The 11,890-nt window shown below is 48.4% G+C and overlaps 2 protein-coding genes across 2 annotated transcripts; both read left to right on the top strand.

Moving 5' to 3' along the window:
• Positions 1–3,679: 3,679 nt before the first annotated feature.
• LOC120664169 (transcription factor MYB2-like) lies at positions 3,680–5,455 on the top strand. The gene is made up of 2 exons (XM_039943221.1): positions 3,680–4,057; positions 4,370–5,455. The coding sequence occupies exons 1-2, from the start codon at positions 3,838–3,840 to the stop codon at positions 5,245–5,247; spliced, it is 1,098 nt and encodes a 365-aa protein (XP_039799155.1). The 5' UTR covers positions 3,680–3,837; the 3' UTR covers positions 5,248–5,455.
• A 3,087-nt stretch (positions 5,456–8,542) lies between these two features.
• Positions 8,543–11,148, top strand: LOC120664168. Its single transcript, XM_039943219.1, has 4 exons — positions 8,543–8,919; positions 9,032–9,133; positions 10,560–10,697; positions 10,777–11,148. The coding sequence occupies exons 1-4, from the start codon at positions 8,698–8,700 to the stop codon at positions 10,816–10,818; spliced, it is 504 nt and encodes a 167-aa protein (XP_039799153.1). The 5' UTR covers positions 8,543–8,697; the 3' UTR covers positions 10,819–11,148.
• The last annotated feature ends 742 nt before the right edge of the window (positions 11,149–11,890 follow it).

The following is an 11,890-nucleotide window of genomic DNA, read 5'->3' as shown; positions in this document are numbered from 1 at the left end:
GTTCAGCCAGCCAAAATCACCCAACCGAACACGCTGACGGACGGCATGGACTCATCGCGTCAGAGTTTAACTTTCAAATTTGATGCGTAGTATGTGAACGACCGAAATTTACCATCAGCCATAAATCAAATTAATTACCGGCACCTTAAGTTATGTGTTATATATTGTCGGTCCAACTCTCTCCCTCTGCATGCATAAAAAAAAAGTTGGTCGTCCAAATCTTTCACTCGTTCTACTCTTCTCACTAAACTAGCATATCTTGGTCGGATACAGGGTCTCGTCGGATAGCGAGGGAGAAGGAAGTAGAGAAGCCAATCCGTAACTCAAATGAAAAAGCAAAAGAATTACGCACCCAACAAGGGACGACAGAGGTTACTAGCCAGTGGCGCGCCCCTTATTCTAAGAGCGTTTAGACGCAGGCACGCAGCCGCCATGGCCTGGTCTAAGCATGGATGAGATGACGAGCGAGCAGCTTATAGCCGGGCTGAAAAGAAGCCAGACTTTGTTGCCACGCATCAGACCAGGGGAGGTGCATGCATTGCTTCCACTGCTTCAGTCCTCTCGGGTAGTTGGGTTGACCAGAGAGTCCAACAAGTCCTTTTAAGACCAGCATTTTAGTTGGTCTTTTCTAGCGAACCATTTAACTAGCTAGTAGTAATAGTTTTGTTTCTGTCAGCTCTTGATCGATCGTTCAAACGCACATGTTTCACTTGCTCCTGATATGAGTGACCAAGTCCTCTAATGCGTATGGAAGCTTCGGTTCTTCCGGGTGATGATGTGGCCAAGACCAGCCAATCCAGCTGTGCGTGCGTGGACACGTTGGACATGTTTAGACTGCGTGGACTAGAAGGACGACGTTGGGCATGCATCATCAGCAACAATTCAGTAACAGCTAGCTAGTACTGTCAGGTACAAATGGTGCGTGAACCTGGAGAGAGCGTCGGCGATGGAGGCCCGTACGTATGTTGCTGTTGCTCCCTCGTGTTTGACCGGAGGAGACTGACGCCGCAGCCGACGTACTGTATACACACGCGCGAGAACTGAACGAGATCGTCTCAATTTTAGTGTCGATCGATTCAAAAACATGAATCGCTTGCATGGTGGCAACATTGTTTGGAATCTCTACATCTCTACATCTCAATACACGAAAAAAACAAAGGGCGACAGCAGTGCATCAGCAAAAAGATAAGCATGCAAAGCGTAATAGGGGGAAAAGGAGAGATTCTTGAATGATTAGTAAACTACAAGTCAACCTCTGCCAAAAGCAGGATTAAAATGGTTTTCCACGTATATCTTCTTGATCCGGCTCTTGATCGAACTCGTATTTAGGGAAGGGAATATGGAGATTCTACTTTTGAATTCAAGCGGAACATGGAACAAGTTCCGGTGCTGTTCAAACTTCAAAGATGCCCTGTGACCGTCTTCTCTTAACAATAATTCGCAATGGTTCGTCCTTACCCCCATCACCTCGCTTTCGGCAATCGAACCCACCGATTAATGATGTTCACAAAGACAGTTAGCACCTGGATCTGTAATCATCATCTCACCTCAAAAAATAATTAGTAATTAGACTGTGGCCAGTAAATCTTATACAGAAAGTCGCGCAGGGAATGGGAAGAAATATTTGTTAGGAAACAGAAGAGAAAAATAAATAAATCAGTATGCTACTCACTCTCAAAAAATCTAAAAAAAATGCAACTCTTATTTTTCGAGGAGTCAAACAATTTTATATTTGATCAAATTTATAAAAATAGTATTAACATTTATACTATAAAATAAGTATAATTAGATTGAGCAGGTAATATACTTTCCTACTAGACTTATTTGGAGATATAAATGTTAGTAAATTTTTATATAAGTTTGGTCAAATTTGAAATCGTTTGACTGGCTCATCGGGAAGTTAAAGTTGCATTCTTCTAGGGACAAAGGAGGAAGTACTAGTGTATGAAAAAAAAAGTAGGCATTTTAGATTCCTTTTGTCCGGGCTATCCTTTTCCAAGTTTCATGTAAGAAAACTATGTACGAAATGGTGTCCATACCGAATTACGTCTTTTCTACCTGGTGCTACAGTGCCGATCACCAGCTAGCCTGAGCTCTGAGCGAGGTTGCACGGCAGCCGAACGGCGACGCTGTGGACTGGCTGGCGACGGCCGTCGTCGTCAACGGTCAGAGCTCTGGCAGCCCCTGTTTCTCCCTGATGATCCGGTTGGATAACAGTTGTTTAGTCGGGTGCCGCGCGCACGCGCCCTCCTCCACTTCCTAATTGCGGAAAAAAATTCAGTGCGGACCGTCGGCAAGCTCTCCTCCGTGCGGACCCCCTCCCGATGCTAGCCACCTGTCCAACCAGAGGATCGGACGGCACGCTCATTCGGCTCGGCTCTTAGCGAATCGATAGGCTGCTCGCTCGGCTCAGTGCGCACAACGCAGTATCTTCAGGTCACGTGGCTTGGCTCCTCAGCCTAAGTTCTCTGACTGGCACTTAGAATCTCATCCGCCACCACATCCCCTGGCCACCGCCGTTGCCTCCCTCGTTCACTGCTGCCATCACCTCGGTGTCTACCCAGTCATCCACCGCGAGGCCGCCGCCCAGCCGCAAACCCGCCAAGGTTCGTTGAGAGAGGGGAGCATCGCCACCGCCATTAATTAACACGGATGGCACCAAGAAGCTGCTCTATGCATTCAGTCGCTGCATAATTCAGCTTTTCAGAACTTGTTCTCCAGCTTCACCGGAGTATTAGATAACTCTGAAGCCAGCATCCATGGTGTAGCATACTGTAAAGTAGCAATTTGGCCTGTCTCACCATTTACCTTCCTGAATTTCTTTATCAATCGTACTTGGGTCTGACAAAGAAAGTTATTAATTTGTGTTTATCAGAAATAAGAGATTCTTCAGAACAATTATTCAGAGTTTGAGATCATTTTGATGTATGGAAGCTATTAGCAATGGTAGTGGCCAGGGGCGGAGGTAGAGAAGAATGAAGGGGGGTGCGGCACCTTCATAGCATCCGTGGATATTCAATTTGGCATGGTGAAAATTTATATATGATAAGGGACTACGAATTTTTTTTCTGGGTGCCGCACCCAGCGCCGACTACCTAGCTCCGCCCCTGGTAGTGGGGTATACAAAAGGCATGATGTGTTGTAAAAAATAAGAAAATGCTAGATTCATGGGAGACGGCAGCGGCAGACCATAAGAATGCACTGGACAACGGCGGTGGAGAAGGGAGACGGCAGCCGCAGTGGGCAAGGGAGACGGCAGCGGCAGACCGGCAGTGGACAACGCAGGCGGCAGTGGCGGCGGCTGACGGAAAGCAGGCATGCGGCGGTCGTGGATGAGAGCGTGTTGGAGACTGGAGAGGATCGGACTAGAGTATGCCCAGGAGCCGAGCCAAACTAGCTGAAGATGTCGTGCACTGAGCCGAGCGAGCAGCCTATCGATTCGCTGAAGAGCCGAGCCGAATGAGCATGCCGTCTGATATTTTGGTTGGACAGATGGTTAGCATCGGGAGGAGTCCGCACGGTAGAGAGTATGCTGACCGTCCTCACTGATTTTTTTTCCCTAATTGGGGCCCCTTAACCACACTAGCAGCAGGCCAACCCCACCTGTCGTCTCTCCGATCACCTATATATACAGCCCCCTCGGGCCCTGTCCCTCTCGGCTCTCGATCCCTGTCGCCTCTCGATCCCTGTCCCCGATCCTCGGCTCACCACACTCCAAAGCAGCAGCAGCCTGCAGCTCACTGATCGTCCTCTACCTACTAACAATCAATCCGATCCAGCCTGCTTGTTGCCTAGCTTAGCTTGCCGCAGCAGCCAGCAGCGTCAGCAGCCTTGAGCATGGACATGGGCATGGCCACAGGCGGCGGCTTGGACTTGGATGAGCTGAAGGTGCTGGCGATGAGCCCCGGGGGCTCGGCGGCGTCGGCGGCCGCGGCGGGCAGCGAGGACGAGGCCGACCTGCGCCGGGGGCCCTGGACCGTCGAGGAGGACCTCCTGCTCGTCAACTACATCGCCGCCCACGGCGAGGGCCGCTGGAACTCGCTCGCGCGCTCTGCAGGTATCTATCAATCTATCCCCACCTCAATCCAGTATATATTTCAGTTCAGTTCAGAGATAAATTCTGGAATAATATACTAGTAGTACATGGGTTGGTGATCACTTGCCCAAAGATGACACACTTTCCGTCGCCACCGTAGGCAGCTAGCTCTAGCTATGGCTTGACATTTGCTAGTTGCAAAGTTAGCTCGGCAGCCACTGATGGATCGATCAACTTGTGCTGGCGGCCGGACTAGACTAGTGTTCATCTAGGCCCTCGCAATTCCTGCGTTTTGCTCGCCGGACCTTGCTTACCGATCGATGACACGTGCAGGCCTGAAGCGCACCGGCAAGAGCTGCCGCCTCCGGTGGCTCAACTACCTGCGCCCCGACGTGCGCCGGGGCAACATCACGGCGGCGGAGCAGCTGCTCATCCTCGAGCTCCACTCGCGGTGGGGCAACCGCTGGTCCAAGATCGCGCAGCACCTCCCCGGCCGCACCGACAACGAGATCAAGAACTACTGGCGGACGCGCGTGCAGAAGCACGCCAAGCAGCTACGCTGCGACGTCAACAGCCGCCACTTCCGCGACGTCGTGCGCCGCGTCTGGATGCCCCGCCTCGTCGAGCGCATCCAGGCGGAGTCGTCAGGCGCCGGCGCCGGCGCTGGTGCTGGTGCCGCTGCCGAAGGTGGTGGCCAGGCCCAGGCGGCGGCGGCGCCCGCGGTTGCGCCGGCATCGACCACGGCCAGCGCGCCGGCCGCGTACCATCTCGGACCGTACGGCGGCCACCGGCAAAGCGCCGACGTCGTCGTCCCGCCGAATGGCTACGCCGACGCGGACTACTACAGCTACAGCGAGCCTGGCCAAGCGGCGGCGCCGGCAGCCATGAGCCCAGACAACACCTCCAGCGCGCTGCGGTCGACGCTGACGGACGCCTCGCACGCGGCGCAGCAGCATCATTACGCCACGTCGGCCGCGACTCCGACGAACGAAGGCTGTGGGGTCGGTGGTAAGGCCGCCGGACCGATGATGGACGGCGACGGCGTGGTACAGGAGGAGGACGAGGACGTGTTCGCCGGGACCAGGTCGGAGCTCCTCGCGACCGCCGGCCGCGACGACGACTCCAACTCCAAGATCGGCCTGCCGGACTTCGAGTTGGGCGATTTTGAGATGTGGAGCCTGGAGGATCTTTGCTTACAGCAGCTGTGCTGATCAATTAGTGCTGATGCAGATGCACGTACGCAACTACTACTAGACAAGATAGAGGGACACATCAAGCCACAAAGTGAATAATAATACTCAACATGTGAAAGAATATTGTCGGAGACAAAAAAAAGAGGAAAAAATCAAGACAAGGACCACATGTACATCAGCAAGGAAATCAGTGAAAAAAACTTAACCAAGAAGACCTTCTCACATAGATCAAGAAAATCTCCGAACCTCTGACTCAATACCCCATCCGTACATAGTGGTCTATTAGCCGTGAGAAGGATCGGACCCCAACCACGCTTTAGACATAGAACAAATGAGGAAAAACATTTCGCAAGCCCCAACTCCCGACTTGGTGGTTTCCCAAATCCCAACCATTCTCCCACGAGTTGGGCTAAAGCCTGTAAGCAACTATAGTTCATAGAATATGGTCTATATTAGTATGATGATGAATTCGAAACATGTGCATAGTTTTCATACTCAACTAGATATTTTCGTATGTGTGCTTAGTTCAGTTTCAGTTTTGCGTGTGCGTGCTTTCGTTACAAACTTTGCATTCATTTCTTGTTCAGCATCCTCAATTGTAAAGAAACTCATAGACGGTGACCATCTAGTGTTTCTTAAAATCTAATTTAAGACACTGCTTTGCAGTTTTTTTTTAAAAAAATTATAAGTTAATCATTTTTAAGAAAACTAATGTAGATCATCCTCACATACAATTTACATTTATGGTAGTTCATAGAATTAATATATTTGGTGGTCGAATACAATTAGTTCAGGACGTCAATATGGTCCATTTTTTGAAAGGTGCCAAGAGATTTTCTGCAGAAAATAGTGGATTATATAAAACAGTAACAAAGAAAAAGAATCGAAGGGAGTACAACAAAAAGGGAAAAAACAACTAATAGAACCACACTACCGGAAACCGGTTATACTGACATGATCTTCAATATGAAAACTAGATATTTCCTGAAAATATATTTATTAAAAAAGGAGCTAGTTATATACTATGTGATGAGAATATTTCTCACGATGGGTATATGTTGGAATTATGGGCTTGGCCCATTTATTCTAATCAATACAATAAAAGAATTTAAAGCCCACTATTAAATGCTAGGGAATCAATTGCTTAATTCCGTACCGGGATTTGAGGAGGATCTCAACCGACTTAAAGGGTGGACTTCGTGTACACCACTTCTGAAACCGGTAAGAGGAGGTCGGTGAACTACACACGCGCGCGCTCGCTCGCCTCGCCGGGCCGAGGCCGTGGCCGGACGGGCGGTGCGGTGCGCGGCCGGACGTGACGTGCAGGTGCGACGTGATGTGCTGAGATGAGAATAATATTTTGCTATTAAGAACATTAAAACAGAGAATAAACGTTGACAGTAATGACTGGAGAATCACACCAGTAACTGCCACTCATCAAAGCTCTTTACGACGTCCAGGTTCGTTGAACCTGAGGCACCTCCACGCCTATATAAACCATCCCTTCCTCCTCTCATCTACACACTTCATCACTTGATTCAGGTACTCCTGTTTAGGAGATCTCTTCCTTCTCCCTCTGCTGCTTTCTGTCGTTCCCATCGCTAGTGCTGTGCGCAAAGCTCTAGCGAGAGCAGGCCTCCGGAACCTCTGCTCGCTGAAGGTCCTGCACGGGACGCGGGCAATCAGGTTTTTGGGGAGCGTCTTAACGTGACTGCTCGCTCCCTGATCGACTACTTCGTCTGCTCCCGGTGTGAACGAACGACTACTTCTTCTGCTTCCTGGTGACCGTTCGTGGGACTGCACTGCGAACCTCTTCCTGCATCGACATCGTTCGGCTACTTCAGGCAAGGCCAGTCGAATAGCATGTCTATTCCAGCTGGTAACGGCTCAACCGGTGCCTCTGGCACTGGTCCCGCCTTGGGGTACACTCTAAACCTATTCTGGTTTAACTTTTTGTTCATGCTTATTAGTAAGAATAACATGAATACATGCACATATCTTATTCACACATTATCACTCATTTATGCCAAGAAATTGCTAGTAATATTTAGAATTAAAATATACCGAAAATTGCCTAGTTATATAACAGTATATATAGTAGCATAAAAATATGTTTCCAATTTAAACAATTTTCATATATCACCGGTAAGAAAAAAGAGTACATATCCTAGCAAGTAGAAACTTCATAATTTTCCCTAGCTAAGAAGAAGAAGTTAGGCTAGAGCTAAACTAAGATTGAGATACATCATGCATGCAGTATAGGTTCTTTTCATTTTTTCTGTTTGAGCAAGGATGGAGACTCCCAAAACGTTAGGCGTTGGCACGCATCGCGCGCGTCGATCGATCGATCGTCGATCGACCTCTTCTAGAGACGTGTCTGTGTCCCCCGGCACGCGTTGGTTGGCGTCCCGAACTTGCCTTGCGGTATATGGTTTGTTATTGTTTGTTGCTGCAGACATGCATGCATGGCTACGCTACTATAGCGCCTGTAGCTAAGCTAGCTATAGTAGCCAGTAGGTTCGTCCAATGGTTTCCATGGCACCCACAAAGTGAGAACGACGGTCGTCGATGAAGAAGTCTCCGTCAATGGCGATGGAAAAGGGGGTCGGTGAACCGGAGTGACATGTACCTTTTATTTCTAATTTTATAAATTTTATAATTCATAAATATTTAATAAGACTCCTTATGTTAGTCTATATATTTTTTAGTTTTATTTGACATGGACTCTTTAGATAAATCTAGATCGTTAGATCTTCATAAAATCTAACGGTGTATATTCTTCTCTTTTTTGAATTAACGTGGGAATTTCTAGACCCTCACGACGAACGTGGTGGTTTTTTTAACACTATTGTATTAAGATAATAGATGTCGGAGAATAAAAAATATAGAAAATAATTTTTACTCAAATAACACTCTAAATACTAATGATTTAGAGTGTAGATTTTAGAAAGTCTCTTTTTGCTTTAACATTCGTTATTTCTAAGCGTGCTTTGTTTGGTGCCCGAGTGCCCGACTGTGCCCGGCACTCTCCGTAATTTGTAACTCACAAGCAGCTACCAGGACCAGGCTTGGCGTGCTCTGCAAAGTGCAAAAGGAATAGCAGCGACGCCGGCACCTCTCGAAATCTGGAACCATCGTCCATCGCCATCAGGATAGGATTGTCTCCTCTGCAATCAGGATTACCAAATCCATCCACCATCCCAGCTTTCGCAATCAGACGCCACCATCACGCCGCCGCCGCCGTCGCCGTCGCCACCTGCCCGGGTCCCCACGCTGTAATCCTCTCACCGCAAAACCGCCCTTCCCGGTGCCCGGCCCGAAACCGCGCGTGTCGCCCGCCCATAGAGAGAGCAGGCACCGACGACGGCTTGGTCCGCCACCGAATCACCTACCCGCGCTGTCCCTTGGACAGAGCCAGAGCAGAGACACCTCGAGCAGGCGCCAGGCGGACCCAGGAAGCCGCTGGCCATGGCGACGACGCGGCCGGCGCGCAGCGACCCGCACCTTCCGCCGGAGGAGGCGGCGCGCCTGGAGGCCGAGGTGCGGGGCTACTTCGACAGCGTCGCGCCGAGGCGCCCGGCCAAGCCGCCGCGCAGCGACCCGTCGGAGGACGGCGGCGCGGAGGCCGGCCCCGGGGACCACGACCTGCCGGAGCTCCGCAAGCTGCGCGACCTCGAGGCGAAGCCCCAGGTCAGCCGCTTTTGCCTTTCACCTTGGTGGTACTCGAATTCTTGATTCGTGTTTCGCCGTTGAAATCGATCGGTGGACCGTGGACGTAAGCGTGGCGCCTTGTCGTGTGCAGAAACTGGTGCTGGACGGAGCAGGGGATGTGGACGGCGGGGAGGAGTACGTGGAGACGCGGTACTACGATGGGCTCATAGGCATCGACAAGCAGCATCACACGGTAAGCTTTGAATGTTTGCCCTCTTTAGGGAAAAATTGTGTTACTGAATCTGTAAATTCCAGTTGTGCGTGACAAACTGCTTGTCGGTGCAGTAGGTTGGCCGAGTTGTAAGGTAGGATTCTGTTTTTTTTTCTCACGAACGTGCCAGCACGTATTTCATTAAGAGATTATTTTTTAGGATCCTGTAGGTAATCACTCTATCCATAGTTAGTTATTGTTCTTCGTTTGATCTTATCATGTCAATGTGTCTGCCGTCTGGCGATAGCTGCTTTTGAACTCTTGATTGAAATCCTCACATCTTAACTGCATTCAAGGAATAAAGTTTGTTCACACAAGGGTTTAGTGTAATTTTCACCGGAATGGTGTTTAATTTGCTTGCACAACTGATTGCAGTCACAAGAGAAATTCTTTTCTTATAGGTACCAGAGAAGTACTAGTCAATTACCATCATGTTTCTTGTTTTTTCCAGTCCTCTTTCAGCATGCTCGTTATTAGAGTCACTATCAGTTGTCCAATTGTCCTTCAAAAATGCTATGATTAGCCAAATATGCATTAGGAGTATGTGTTTTTCATGAAATATGAATGGGCTATGAAAATCTGAAGATTGCTTTACACTTTGATTTCTTTTTAAAAGTAATAGCAAGAGCACCGCCAGTACTTCATTGAACAGAACAACATAAAAGTTTTAGAACAAGAGTGTAAAGAACATTTTCATTGATAAGTGCAGTTTGTGAAACCTGGCAAGAGCTGTATGGTAGGAACCTAAGGTCATGCCCAGAATCTCCACATTTGTTGTTTCTGATGGGTGGTAAAACATGGTTCATTAATGGCAAAACTAACTAATCTTGAAACCTCATCCAACTATACCAACAAAGGGAACAGTTTCAATTTCTTTAGCATATATAGTCAGGCTGACTTCATGCATTGGTGGGCTACTACTGGTATAATAAATAAACTGTTCTAAAATGCACGTACCAACAATTGGGCATGGAACATTTTCTAGCTTAAGACATGCTCAGGCACGGTCGCTAAAAAAACATTTTCTAGCTTAAGTTGTACTACTCTGCTGAAGGTTCTTCGGCAAAGCAGTATAATCATTCCCAGATGCTGGCATAGGACAACTGAAGTATCAGTAGGAGCATTAGGAACTTGCAATAAACTCAGAGGTTTCAATATTGAGGCCCTTCCTGGTGCTTGCCTGCATGGTATCTCCAGACCAAAAGGAAAATGCAAGGATCCCAAGAACCTATGTTTTATGAGTTTTGGTCCCGGATACTATAGACTCTCTTAGTGGTGGACAATTTTTTTTTCCGAAAGACCTACAATTTTATTTTTCGTTGTAACGTAGTAGTTTTTCTAGTTGCAGTGTGCAATCTTTAACATTGTTATATGGATATATGTTTAACCCGGTCATATTTCGTTGCAGACGGGTACAGGTTTTATCAAAGTGGAGCGACCCAATGGCAGGGCCTTCAGCGTGACTACCAATGGCCACTCGTCTGCCAGCTTCGTCCGATGCACAAGCAATCCTGCGACAAATGATTGGATACCCTCTGCTGATACCGTATGCCAACCAACCAAAACATTGGCGAGCAAGCCAGCATTGCATTCTGTGGATCCCTAACTGACTTTTAAATTTGCAGGTCATCCCAGCTTCGAACAAGCCCGGCAGGAGTGACTCCTGACTGGACTTCCTTGCCTTCAGAAAGCGTGGTGAATTATACGCAAATCGTTTCAGGGTACTAATAAAGAGCACCACCGTTCTGTGTGGTGTTCTACGGAAGACGAGCAGAGATCGCGAGGTGCAGAAAGACACAACAGGCAGGTGCACAGGTTTGAGAGGAGATGTGTGAGCGTGGCTACTTAAACCAAGAATGTGTACGGTTACCTCAGCACATGTAACTTGATGCTGCAAGCTACTTACAGAGTCTGACTGAATGTGAGTGGTTTGATCACCATCACCTCCTGATTTAGGAATTTTTGAGCAAAGGAGATGAAACGGATCAGTTCGCTTACAGGGCCGTGGGCTCGAGGCGCGGAACTCTGTGCTGGGCCGTCTCGCGGCCGCGCACTTACCCTGCTCCGCCAACCCAATTAAGACAACACTCTGCTCTTGGGCCACAGCCGAAGGCACGCGCGGCCCGCCACGCCAATTACTCATGACGACCGACACTCGCGCCATTCCTTTCTTTTTCTTCATCATCCACTCGCCCGTGCGGCGGCCGTTGGGACGGAAGACGGAACCGAGGGAGTCTCCGCCTCCCGAGCATGCTTTACGAAACCGGTGGGAACCGGTCCGGTTTGACCTGGTTTTGGTTTGGGCCGGTATTAAACCGGTCTAAATTCAAAATTCAAATTTGAATTTTAAAAAATGAAAAATTCTCAAAAAATTCCTAAAAATATTTCAAAGTGCGACGAATCTAATAATATCAATTTTTTTTCAAAAATTCGTTCATTTAGTATGCGTATGATATGCGAGCCCAAGACATGTTCTGCTAACTGCTGTGAGGACACTGTATGCCTTTCTGTAAAGTTTAAAGAAATACACCATGGGCTTGCTTTCATGCATGCAGATATGCTTGTTGATCGGCCGGGGGCGTCCAAAACCAACTACGCTATATGTACTTGTGCGCTATATGTACCTGCTGGCTTCTTTTATGCTTGCTTGAAAAAACATTTTGACCCGCCGGGTATTGGCTACGGACAACAACTTTACTACTCGCTTCTGCATCAGACAAATACAAGTAGTAGTGTCAT

This window comes from Panicum virgatum, chromosome 3N (assembly GCF_016808335.1).
Source record: "Panicum virgatum strain AP13 chromosome 3N, P.virgatum_v5, whole genome shotgun sequence".
NCBI lineage: Eukaryota > Viridiplantae > Streptophyta > Magnoliopsida > Poales > Poaceae > Panicum > Panicum virgatum.
The sequence above is the reverse complement of the archived record's forward strand: the minus strand, read 5'-3'. Positions and strand labels throughout refer to the sequence as shown.